The sequence below is a fragment of the Vollenhovia emeryi genome, unplaced genomic scaffold, assembly GCF_000949405.1.
Source record: "Vollenhovia emeryi isolate VEMERY1.0 unplaced genomic scaffold, V.emery_V1.0 DF939164.1, whole genome shotgun sequence".
Classification (NCBI taxonomy): domain Eukaryota; kingdom Metazoa; phylum Arthropoda; class Insecta; order Hymenoptera; family Formicidae; genus Vollenhovia; species Vollenhovia emeryi.
In genome coordinates this window covers 738,593-750,777 of record NW_011967202.1, presented here as the reverse complement: position 1 = coordinate 750,777, position 12,185 = coordinate 738,593, and the positions used below count along the sequence as shown (strand labels likewise).

At 39.9% G+C, this 12,185-nt stretch overlaps 3 protein-coding genes across 3 annotated transcripts; all 3 read right to left on the bottom strand.

The window, feature by feature from the left end:
- Window positions 1-138: 138 nt before the first annotated feature.
- LOC105564479 (uncharacterized protein C1orf43 homolog) lies at window positions 139-2,316 on the bottom strand. Its single transcript, XM_012016869.1, has 4 exons — window positions 1,615-2,316; window positions 1,371-1,527; window positions 1,089-1,308; window positions 139-941 (listed from the first exon to the last, which is right to left on the bottom strand). The coding sequence occupies exons 1-4, from the start codon at window positions 1,771-1,773 to the stop codon at window positions 749-751; spliced, it is 729 nt and encodes a 242-aa protein (XP_011872259.1). The 5' UTR covers window positions 1,774-2,316; the 3' UTR covers window positions 139-748.
- Window positions 2,317-2,965: 649 nt separating this feature from the next.
- LOC105564480 lies at window positions 2,966-4,918 on the bottom strand. Its single transcript, XM_012016872.1, has 4 exons — window positions 4,698-4,918; window positions 4,037-4,459; window positions 3,774-3,958; window positions 2,966-3,380 (listed from the first exon to the last, which is right to left on the bottom strand). The coding sequence occupies exons 1-4, from the start codon at window positions 4,842-4,844 to the stop codon at window positions 3,095-3,097; spliced, it is 1,041 nt and encodes a 346-aa protein (XP_011872262.1). The 5' UTR covers window positions 4,845-4,918; the 3' UTR covers window positions 2,966-3,094.
- On the bottom strand, window positions 4,906-11,319 carry LOC105564481 (trifunctional enzyme subunit beta, mitochondrial-like). The gene is made up of 6 exons (XM_012016873.1): window positions 11,303-11,319; window positions 10,913-11,074; window positions 9,906-10,281; window positions 9,364-9,433; window positions 7,984-8,111; window positions 4,906-5,020 (listed from the first exon to the last, which is right to left on the bottom strand). Exons 3-6 carry the CDS (start codon window positions 10,128-10,130, stop codon window positions 4,988-4,990), a joined length of 456 nt encoding a protein of 151 aa, XP_011872263.1. The 5' UTR covers window positions 10,131-10,281; window positions 10,913-11,074; window positions 11,303-11,319; the 3' UTR covers window positions 4,906-4,987.
- Window positions 11,320-12,185: the final 866 nt, after the last annotated feature.

The following is a 12,185-nucleotide window of genomic DNA, read 5'->3' as shown; positions in this document are numbered from 1 at the left end:
ATTACGTAATTAACACTGAATTCGTTAAATTGTTAAAAATGTCTATATTTAAACAGCGACGCGTAGAAAAAGATATGCTGACTCGTTATCGTTAATCGAGAGATAAACGTTTAAAAAAGAGGAAAGAACAACTTTCTATTATCTTTCAATTACTGCAGACATTTTTCCTGAATTTTACTAGAGATATGTAGATCTATGTGCGGCTGAGAGTGTATGTAAAATTTAGTATTGAATCATTCGTGTGGAGTCAATCGGGAAGAGAACGTACGATTATCGCCTTCCGACTGTCGTCTGAGAAACTTACGCACGACGAGAAACGGACGCTTTAAAAAGATTCTACCACTAATTTTCTAATTCGGCGACTCCTACGACACACCGTTACTTCCTCTGTACATCCAGTACTCGTTAAAATACTCTTCAAGCGATGCCGGTGCAACGAGCGCGAAAAGTTCTATCTTATAAGGCTGATCTTGTATAAATGTAAATGTCATATAAATATCAGAACAAATCACAGAAAGAAACGTACTTGCTCGTTGTATACAAAATATATGTCGTTCGATACGCAAGTTGAATAGAGTGGCGAGCTCAGGTGCACTTATTAGTAAAAGTAAAAATGCATATTAATAATTCTCCCCTAACTAAATCGGACGTTCCGTTTGCGCGTAGTCTAATAGAAATTATTTCAGCGTCGTATGTCCTATCTACAATTGCCTCGTCACATATGCTGTATGTGACGGCACTCATAATGCTAAACGGACGTCTCGCTATTGTCCAGCGTCATTACCGTCAGAGTGTTGGGTCTCGTGCCAGTCAGGATTTGCTCCTCGGGCGGGCGCATCCTGGGCTCCAGAATGTTCCTCTTCGTCTCCACGCTCTTCTTGATCGGCGTGCGACTAGGGCTGGACTTCCTGCTGCTCGGATACGACTTCAGCAAACGTGCCCTGAGGAATTAATAAGTCACAAGTCTCCGTACCTGTCGACATCCATTCTTTTTTCCCGCGAGACTCGGGGCAACATTTAGAGCACTCGAGTGTCGTTCTTCCACTTGGAAGACTAGCGGGCGTTCGAATCGAGTAAGTCGCACTTACGCGTCCATTAGCTTGAGAAACAGGCGAGTGTACACCTGATACTCCTCGTCGCCGAATTCGGTGGGGTCGTGCCTCGCGTGTTCGTACAAATCACAGAACTGGTGAATCAAACGCTGGCCGCTGCCGTTCAGCGGTGTGGCGAGCGTGGTGAGCAAATACGCCCTGAGATTCTCCGAGGGGTGTCTCTTCAGACAGTTGTCGTACCTCGTGATCTCTGCCTCTGCAAACGCAAACGAGGGCGTGAGGACTGAACGGAGCCTCGACTCACGGGCGGCAACTCACCCAGGGTTCTCACGTCGTCGACCGCCTTCAATCTGTAATAGTGCGGCGGGGCCTGGCCGCCCGGGGTCAGGATGTACCTGGGGTCGCTGATCAGCTGCGGCTCGTACTGGATCCTAGGTATCACCTCTATCCGCCGCTCTATCTCCTTCTTCAGGGACTGAAAGCCACTTTCAAGCACGTTCAAGCGACAATATAGCGATACAGTCGGGCTAACCTCAAAATTATTACCCTCCACAAAACGCACCTTCTTCGCGTCGTGCCCCACGGGGATGTGCGGGCCCCGACGGGACCTCAGGGCGAACCTCATGATCTGCCGCTTCGCGAAGATGAATAGCAGGAGTATCGTCAGAACGCCCGCCGCTATAAATATCACTATGGTCACACCGGACAGCTCCTGTGTCATTCTTGCGCGGCGATCGGCGCGGCCTGCGCCTCCGCGGGTCTTTAACTGTCAGCCGGGCGCGAGTCTTGACGCGCGAGAACCGTACGCCGCCGCGGGACAACCACGCGAGCTGTCATTCGAACTTTCGAATGGGGAGGGAAAAAAAACCTCCGCGCTCAGCTGATCGGCGCGCGGAGTCGTATCTCGCGCGCATCGCCTTCCGTCCAATTCGTTTTCGTTATTAATATAAGTTTCTCTTACCGAACACATGGATGGATTCGCAAATTGAATATTCACAGAGAATTACGCGGTCATTGGTGTAAAATTAAAGGGCATCAAACTATGATCAGTTATGAGACGGTTCTTTCATTTTACACTATATAATGACCGCGTAATTCTCCGTAAATATTTAATTTGCGAGTCCATCCGCGTGAAAAATCGATTATCAGTTTTACGTCCTTTAATTCTACACTAATGACTGCGTAATTCTCCGTAGATATTTAATTTGCGAATCCATCCATGTATTAAATTGAATTTATCTCTTCTTTACACCGAGGACGGTCCAATAAGGACCGAAACGTATGTATGCAAGTGTGATTAAAATTATTTTACTAAGTGAATCGATGTACAGTCTTTTTCCAACCTGTCCTGCGTGCCGTTAAATTTAATTGGCCACCTCCACCTGTGCCAGGTCCTAAATGGCTTTTACGTTTCAAATTGATTTATATCTTCAAGGACCTAGCTAAAATTTAAACGTCCTGTATTCAACTCATGATAAGAAAACTACTGCCTTTTATGATTAAAAAACTAGATTTTGGATAAAGTTTTGTAAAAGGAATAATCGTCTCAGAATCTCGTCAGGATTATATCTTTTCAAGGACCAGGGTTGTTTCCTATCACCTGTATACATACGTACGTTTTATTGCATTTTATTGCATTATGGCTACATTGTTACATTGCAATATTGTTGCAGTCTTGCATTTTCATATTGCTGCGTAGTTGCATTGCAATATTGCTGCACTGTTGCATTTAAATATTGCTGAAGGCGGATATTCTAATGTTGCTACAATGTAGCTACAATATTGCAGCAACATTTCGCAATTTTGCTGCAATGATGCAATCTTTCAAAATGTCTCTTGCAACGTTGCTGCAATATTTCCGTGCTGTATGGGTAGTTGTAATTGCTAATATCAAATATAAATACAAAGAGATACACTTGAAAATTATTACAAGGATCAAGTCCTAATTTTACAAGACTTTAATTCTCAAATATATATACAAGTTTGCTAATCGCGGAGGAAACTAGACGATTGTTTGCGTCGTTATACATGTGATTTAGCGATTACGTCCTTCTTAAAATATTTTCCATGGGTTTCTTGAATAACGTTTCATTCACGGCGGCGACTTCGGTCATTATACTTTTCTGCTCTTCAGATAGCGTTGTATTGGTTTTTAAGAACGACAGCACGAGCTTGCCAAAGTTCTTATCTTTGGAATAACAAAGTGCCTTCCCCAAGAACAACTTGACAACTTTATCGGTCGTGTTGTGGTCCAGCCTTACGGATAAAAAATTTTGCAATATAGATATATGCCACAATTTCAATTCCTGAACATGTGCGAGAAACTCCCTGCAAAAAAATACACGAGTCATTAAATTCACTTGTTACTTTTGGCACAATTTCCATTTTCAGAATGAAATAAAATTACATATATTCAAATATAAAACAGTTTTCCTAATTTAACCCTTAGTACTTAAGGAAAAATTAATCTGTACATTATTAAACTTTGCATCCTGAATCTCATAAATGAACTTGGGAGTATTTTATCACAGAACTTAATATTAGTAAAGAATATCAATATGTATTCTGCACTGAATGAAGATATACCTTGAAAATACGTTATATAAATTTGAAAAATGAATAACATGCATACAGAAACAGATTAATTTTCACCTGAATGGTATAAAATACTTATGAATCTAGAATTGAAATTACGCGTCGCATGACAGCGTCGAAACGTACTGTACGAGAATTGCTTTCCTCTGCTGGTCAAACGTGTTCACAATGGTGGTGACCAACGTTACGTCTTTCAGCTCGGTATTGAGAAGAGGAACAAATAGGAATTGTTGAACCTCGTCAGGAAATATTTTTATGCACTCGACAATAGCGGATGACAATAAACGAGACGGCTCCTCGAGTTCGACTATCTGCAAGCGCAGTGCGAGTCAGTGAACGACGTATGGGAAGAAAGTATCTGGTGAAAATGAGTAAAATGCCATTGGCACCTTCGGCAGCAACAGGTGCGTGCAAAGTGTACTGAGATACTTCATTTTCTGCTCGACAGTCGCATCGCTCATCGACTGACACAGATTGTAGGTGCCCTTGGGACTCAATTTCCGTCGCATCTCGTTCACCAGCGGGACAAGATCTTCGTCGGCCAGGCCTTCCAACTGGGCAAAGTCCAGCCTGCCGTTATTTCGTTCCAAGCTCTCGCAGGCGCACTCCAAGATATCACACCTCTGCGGTAATGCGGCAGCGGGTCTGCTCGGTTCTATCATTCTCTCGGATTGTGTGAAGTAAAATTGAGTGGACTGCAGTGGCACCGATTCGTCACACGTCACTTGAGGCTCGCTGTTGTTTATCGGCTCATCGGTACCGTCGCTATCTTCATCTTCATCTTCACTTTCGGAACACTTTTCTTCTTCATTCTACATTGAAACATGAATTTGTGGTATCAGATTATTTGCATACACTCATATGTATGTAACATAATATGTAATTATTTGAAACGTCAAGTAGCTTAATTTAGCGACTTCTTGTTCCCGTAATTAGTTCATATTTGTAAGACAGGCCGCATGTCGGTTTAATAATTAAATAATCATTACGTAGAGACTTCGTTCGGAGACTTCAATTCACAACATGAGCGTTGACACGTGCAATTCTAACCTGTCCCGCTATAATTTTCCACATCGGATTAGCCTGGGCGATGTTATCCTTCATCGCCTCCCTGATAGATTCGAGCCTCGCCGCGGTTTCTTCCGACAGCGTGTACTTTTGGAAAAGGACCTCCGAATCCGAGTCTTCCCGCATCATCTTGCTCGCGTTGCGTCGCCTCGCACATGTTCGCTCGCGACGCCCGCATGTTTTCCTCCTGCAATATCGTTCGGAGCAGTGGCGCAACTGGACCTACTGCCTTCCCTCGGTGGGGAATGTCGTTTTTCAAGATATATATTTTCCTATCGAGAATTCAGTCCGGAGTTTAGAACAGGCTAGAAATAAAAATGTTGGGAAAAACGTATTTACCTACACCTGTGCAGAGACAAGCACAGGGAATAGATAAAATTATTTATAGAAGAGTTTCAGTTGAAGTTTCCTTTTACCTTTGTCTAGTTTCTGGAATTGGACAAAGATAAAAACTTAGCTAAACCGGAATTAAAATTAATCCGATTAAAAATAATTACATTGCAGTTATATAATAATTATATTTAATATTTATATATTTTCGCAAATACAATTCCCAGGAATATCAAGTCCCTGAATTAATTTTAAATAAAACTAAACGAAAATTCACTGAGAATATATTTCGTTTAGTTTTATTTAAAATTAATTCAAGAACTTGATATTCCTCGGAATTGTAAAAGTTTATAAAAGATAGGTGTAATGAAAACAGATAACAATTTTCAATAAAGCTCTTTTAATAATATATTATTATAAAGTGTATAAATATTATAACATCTATATATACATTAAGTTATCATGATTGATATATGAAAATAAATTTCATACCTTTTGCATAATATAAGGCGGTATTATTACATATATACCGAAAATACATATTCAAAGAAACGAAAAACATATTGCTAACATTTGGCGAATGTGATAACGATTTTCTAACATTTTGAAAAATGCCTGGCGGTTTTACCGAAAATACATATTCAAAGAAACAGAAATATATTGCTAATATTTTGCAAACGTGATAACGAATTTCGAACATTTTACAAAATGTCAGGCGGTGTTACCGAAAATACATAATATTTAAAGCGGAAAACATATTTCTAATATTTAGCAGAATGAACCATGTGAAAACAAATTTCATACATTTTGCATTATATAAGGCGGTATTACCAAAAATACATATTCAAAGAAACGGAAAACATATATTGCTAACATTTGGCGAATGTAATAATGATTTTCTAACATTTTGAAAAATGTCTAGCGGTTTTACCGAAAATACTTATTCAAAGAAACGGAAATATATTGCTAACATTTTGCAAACGTGATAACGAATTTCAAACATTTTGCAAAATGTCAGGCGTTTTTACCGAAAATACATAATATTTAACGAAACGGAAAATATTTAACATATTTCTAATATGTTGCAGAATGTCAAGCGCAGTGTAACGGAAAATACATGTTTTTAAAGAAACGGAACCGTGTGAAAACGTATTTCTAACTTTTTACAGACTGTCAGGCGCAGTGTTATGGAAAAGACATGATTATATAAACGGACAACATATTTTTAACATTTTGCAGAATGAAACGTATGAAAACGAATTTCTTTCATTTTGCAAAATGTCAGACGGAGTTACCGAAAATATATCATATTTAAAAAAACGGAAATAATATTTCTAACATTTTACAGAATGGACAATGTAAAACCAAATTTCCAATATTTTGCAGAATGTCAGTCGCAGTGTGACCAAAAATATACATTTAAAAATACAGAATCACACAAGAAATTTGAAACATTCAAATACTTCAAACATTCTGCATTCTGCAAAACGTTAATTATGTTCAAGGACATTGTCCAAACCAAATTATATTATAAAAGACCAAGAGAATATTAGAAAAAACCAAAACTTTGCAGAATGTTAGAAATAAGTTTGCACTTTACAAAATGACAATGTATACTCTGAGATCTCGCAAAATAAAAGAAAGATAACATTCAGGTAACCGTAGTAAACTCGATTTAAAAATCCCATTGGTGCAGACTCTGCCACCCAAGAGTGACAGTCCAGCGTAGCCAGCGCGGACTCTGTTCCCAAAAAAGATAGTCCCAGCACCCACTAGCGTAGCCAGTGCGGACTCTACCTTTAAAAGGAAACAGTCCCAGCACCCACTGACGTAGCCAGTGCGGACTCTGTTCCCAAAAAAGATAGTCCCAGCACCCACTAGCGTAGCCAGTGCGGACTCTATCTTTAAAAGGAAACAGTCCCAGCACCCACTGGCTTGTTTTATAACCATCACCGGTACTGTTTCCTTCAGATGACAGAATCCGCACCAGTGAAATCCTTTACATCGAGTTTACAGTGGTAATATATATAAATATATACATGCATATATAATGCAACTTTTATTTTTAGTTACTTAACTCTAGAGCACCCAAAAAGAGCCAATCTTTGATGATGTTTTCAAGAACATTTATGTTTATTCAGTTTATTATATTCCTGAGAAAGTCACTGATGTTTGGCTTTTTTTCTTTGGAGTGGACTCTAGAGTGTTGTAACCGCTTAAGTGTTAATTGTAAAAGTAAAGCATTTCTTATTTATAGGAGCTTGCAGGAGAAAATTGGATTTCCCAAGGAGATAATCAATTATATTACCTACGGTACAGTAATACAGGACGTACAAAATTCCAATATCGCGAGAGATGTCGCCGTTGCCGCGGGATATAGCAATCGAATCCCTGCACATACTGTAACCATGGCATGCATTAGCAGCAATCAGGCTGCTACCACTGGTATAGGTTTAATCTTGGGTGGCAGTTGCGACGCTATTGTGGCAGGTGGGGTGGAATTTATGTCCGATATTCCAATTCGGCATAGTCGACCCATGAGATCTCTAATGCTACAGATGAACAAGGCAAAAACTTTGCCAGAAAGGCTAGCTCTCTTGGCCAGTATCAGACCACAAACGCCGAAAATTGTATAAAATCGAGATACAACCTTGCGAAAGAGATCAGTGGCTATTTGCGTTATGTAACGATATTAAGTATTTTACTTGTCCGCCAGCCGCACTGGCCGAGTCAAGTAAAACTGTATGTGCAAAACTGTATGTGCAGGGGTATGTTCGCTATATCCCGCGGCAATGGCGGCATCTCTCGCGATATTGGGTTGGCTAATGCTTTGGTTTGATACGCCGTCGAACTCGAAAATTTTCATTATCCCCAGTAAGTCGAAGAGAAATAGCTCATCGACAGCTTATGCTTACTTTGAGGTAGCCCGAAATCATACCTTCGGTATTGAGTACGATGGTCCTAGAAGCAGTTGATCCACCGGATCTTGAGAGACATACGTAAAGTTACGCATGTATGCCTTGGGTTTCAAACCAAGTTGTAGAGCTTTGTCCTCGCGCATTATCAATGCTGCTGATGCACCGTCGGTCAAGAAAGAGGAATTTCCCGCAGTGACGGTTCCGTAAGGTTTAACAAACGCGGGTTTCAACTTTGCCAGTTGTTCTTCTGTAGATACGCGAATACCGTTGTCTTTATCGACGACTTTATCAACGTTCGGCACTACAATGCAGAAATGTAAAACGAAACGTGTAAGTGTACAATGTTCAATATCGTAGGAATTAAATTAACCATTAACTTAACTAAATAATAAGTTAGTATGGCTCATATGTGTTAAACACAAATTTCAAAGAATTTAAAGGACTCAGAGCTGTGACAGGGTGGCAGTGTCTAAATATTCTATTCTAAGTTTATTGCGAAAAAACTTAACTAAATAAATTAACCATAACCGACACTGGTGGGGCATCCCATAAACGTATCCCACCGATAGTTGGTGCAATTTTTTTATATCATTCCTTTTGTAGAGAAGGTAGATTTCAGTACTTTGTTTACCGAAATTTTGTTCATTATATATTTATTCTTTCTGCGCGTATACTTTGCTTTTTGTACCGTTTTTTAAAAAGGTAATTTTGTTAAGATATGTATTGATACTATGATAAGTCGCCAGTGGTAATTAAAGGAGATAATGCTGGAGTCGACCAATCCGGCAAATTTATTAATTAAACGTACAACGTTTCGGCCATGGGTTTTGGCCCTTTTCAAGCAGAATATTTGGTTGGAACGCCATCAAATCTAGTTAAACACTTTGTTTAGCCTTCGCAACGAGAAGACATGCGATCCTCGTCTTGTCAAACGCTTACCATTACACTACGTGTTTAACTAGATTCGATGGCGTTCCAAACAAAATATTCTGCTTGAAAAGGGCCAAAACCCCTGTGTTAAATTAATTTGCGTTGTACGTTTAATTAATAAATTTGCCAGATTGGTCGACTCCAGTATTATCTCCTTTGTTAAGATATTTTTCACATAGGCAACGTTGTTCACTTCCATGTATTCTCAACGTCGGTCCGCGTCTCACAATAGGAGGACGCGCACCGCGGACAAGTTCGTAAATGGAGATACCGTTTGTGTTTAGGGTAAGTTTGTGTCCCGCTCCAGATCTGACCAGTGTAGTTAACGGTTAATAATATAAATTAAATATTGAAATATTCGTATACCTTGTAAGGTACTACATCCGACAGTAATCCCTGTTGCTGTGCTCGCGTAGCTAAAGTGTGCGAACGCAATGCGTAATCGTCTTGCTCTTTGCGTGTAACGCCAAACGCTGCTGCTAAACGATCGCCGCTGTGTCCCATAGTTTCACCGCTTGAAAACTCTGCCACAGCTGGTAGCTATACAAATGTAAAAATGTATACATACAGTGTCCCGAAATTCGGGGATAAGATTGCAGCACGAGAAGTTGTAAAAAATTAAGTAATGAAAGTGCGTTCCATGTTTTTAGACAAAGCAGTATTTCAAGTATATGAGAGTTGAAATTATAATTAATCGTAATCGATTAAAGACTCAACTGTCATTTGTCGACGATCACGAGTGCGTTTGACATCTAGTAGCATCGCAGGCACGACACACTGACAGAAATGATTGGTTATATTATGGTTATAAGTATATAAATTCTTATATACTTGAAGTACTGCTTTATTTTAAAAAATGGTGTGGACTTTTATCACTTAATTTTTTGTCAACTTTGGTGCTGCAATTTATTATCCACGGATTTCGGGACACCCTGTGTAACGTAATATTCTCACACAAAACACAAATATTTTCTTACAGAAAAACAATACAAAAAGATTATATACAACTTACATCGGGTACGAAATGTTTTGGCCTGATACTGGCCAAGAGAGCTAGCCTTTCTGGCAAAGTTTTTGCCTTGTTCATCTGTAGCATTAGAGATCTCATGGGTCGACTATGCCGAATTGGAATATCGGACATAAATTCCACCCCACCTGCCACAATAGCGTCGCAACTGCCACCCAAGATTAAACCTATACCAGTGGTAGCAGCCTGATTGCTGCTAATGCATGCCATGGTTACAGTATGTGCAGGGATTCGATTGCTATATCCCGCGGCAACGGCGACATCTCTCGCGATATTGGAATTTTGTACGTCCTGTATTACTGTACCGTAGGTAATATAATTGATTATCTCCTTGGGAAATCCAATTTTCTCCTGCAAGCTCCTATAAATAAGAAATACTTTACTTTTACAATTAACACTTAAGCGGTTACAACACTCTAGAGTCCACTCCAAAGAAAAAAAGCCAAACTTCGGTGACTTTCTCAGGAATATAATAAACATAAATGAAAATCTATTTAATCCTAATTATTCTCTATACGTTAAACTGTAAAAAACGCACCGACTCTCCACAACCCGCTCCGTCCTTTAGTGTTCTCGAAAATATAACGATCGTTCAGTCTAAACACATTCGGTCAAACACAACCGAATCTGGCCGAAGACACAACAGGCCGAAAGACAAACACAACCGATCGTCTAAACATTATCGCGGGCAAACACTGCTCCAGGTCGGCTTGGAATTAGTAACGCACAACAACAAATATCTTCTAACGAAATTATATAAAACGCCTACAGTAAGGATTAAACAGATTTTCATTTATGTTTATTATATTCTTGAAAACATCATCAAAGATTGGCTCTTTTTGGGTGCTCTAGAGTATTGTAACTCCTTAAAGGCAATGAAAAATTCCAGTATACGTGGATTGATCTTAAAGGCATTTCGGAAATATTTAGAATTACTTCTGTATTCTAATCATAATTATTCACATTGATTGATCAAATTGAGGTTAACTTACACCAACGAATGTCTTGCGAGATCATAAGCCAGAAGATTCTTGTAGTACCAGATAGCAAAAATGGAGTCCGTACTCCATCGACGAATACAATATTATTGGAGGCATCGCTTTTTGTCGAATAAGTCTTGTTTACGAAAATTCCAGAATAGCGAGTGAAGGCTTCTGCGAAAGTAATAAAAAAAGTACTGTGAATATTGACAGTGGCAGTGCACGATATGTAAATGACACATAACTATACAGCGCAAGTAGATGTTATAAGAAGGAGAACATTAATTTGAGTATAAATATACTCTTCTTAATAGGTACTCCAGTGGACTTTGTACTGGCAAATCTGCGTTTAACAATTTAGATGTAACATTTAATTGACTGCAAAAGAAAATTACTCCATACCATAATTAACAATTCCCTGCCCAGTGAGAAATGATTCGTCGATCGACGTCGAAATGATGTCGAATCGACGTCAATTCGACGGTGTCGATGTCGATTCGACGTCGTTTCGACGTCGATCGACGAATCATTTCTCACTGGGTGTCGCGCCGCAAGGCAATTTTTCAGAAGAGGATAAATAACCATGGAATTATATAATAAATATTACCAAAAATAATAATATCTGTACGGAATATGATTACGTATAAATTTTCTATGTTAATATACAACCTTAACCTCTACGGCGTTTATCGACGTGCCACCACGTGCCACTAGCCAGCCATTTTTAGCGTTAGACGTTGAAATCTGAACGTAGACATCTGCGCAGTGTTGCCGACTTCGAATCTTTGCACGGCACTCGGCAGTCGAGCGCGTGGAGGGAGTAGAGTGGGGGTAGCGCTCGGCTTACGTCGGACGCGAAGAAGAGCGCGGACATATCTGCTGTCTCTTTCTCTCCACGCTGTGACGCTAGATCCGAAGAGCGCGGACATATCTGTTGTCTCTTTCTCTCTACACCGTGACGATGGAAGTTCCAGTTTACTAATCCAAGTTCAGTAACTTTTAAGCCCGTATCAGACTACGGATTGGGATTGGGATTAGATTGAAATTTGACCAATCAGAGTAAAAGTTACTGCACTTGAGATTAGTAAACTTTACTGGGATGGTCAAATTTCAATCTAATCCCAATCTCAATCCGTAGTCTGATATGGAGTCCGTAAAAAGAGGGAAAAAAAACCAAGGCGTGCGCGTGCACCTCCCAGGTCGATCACGTGGCCCGAGCGGAGTGCCGATTCGTCATCAGTCGCGCGCGCGAGCCGAGTCAGTCGTGGACTCGTGGTAGTCGTGG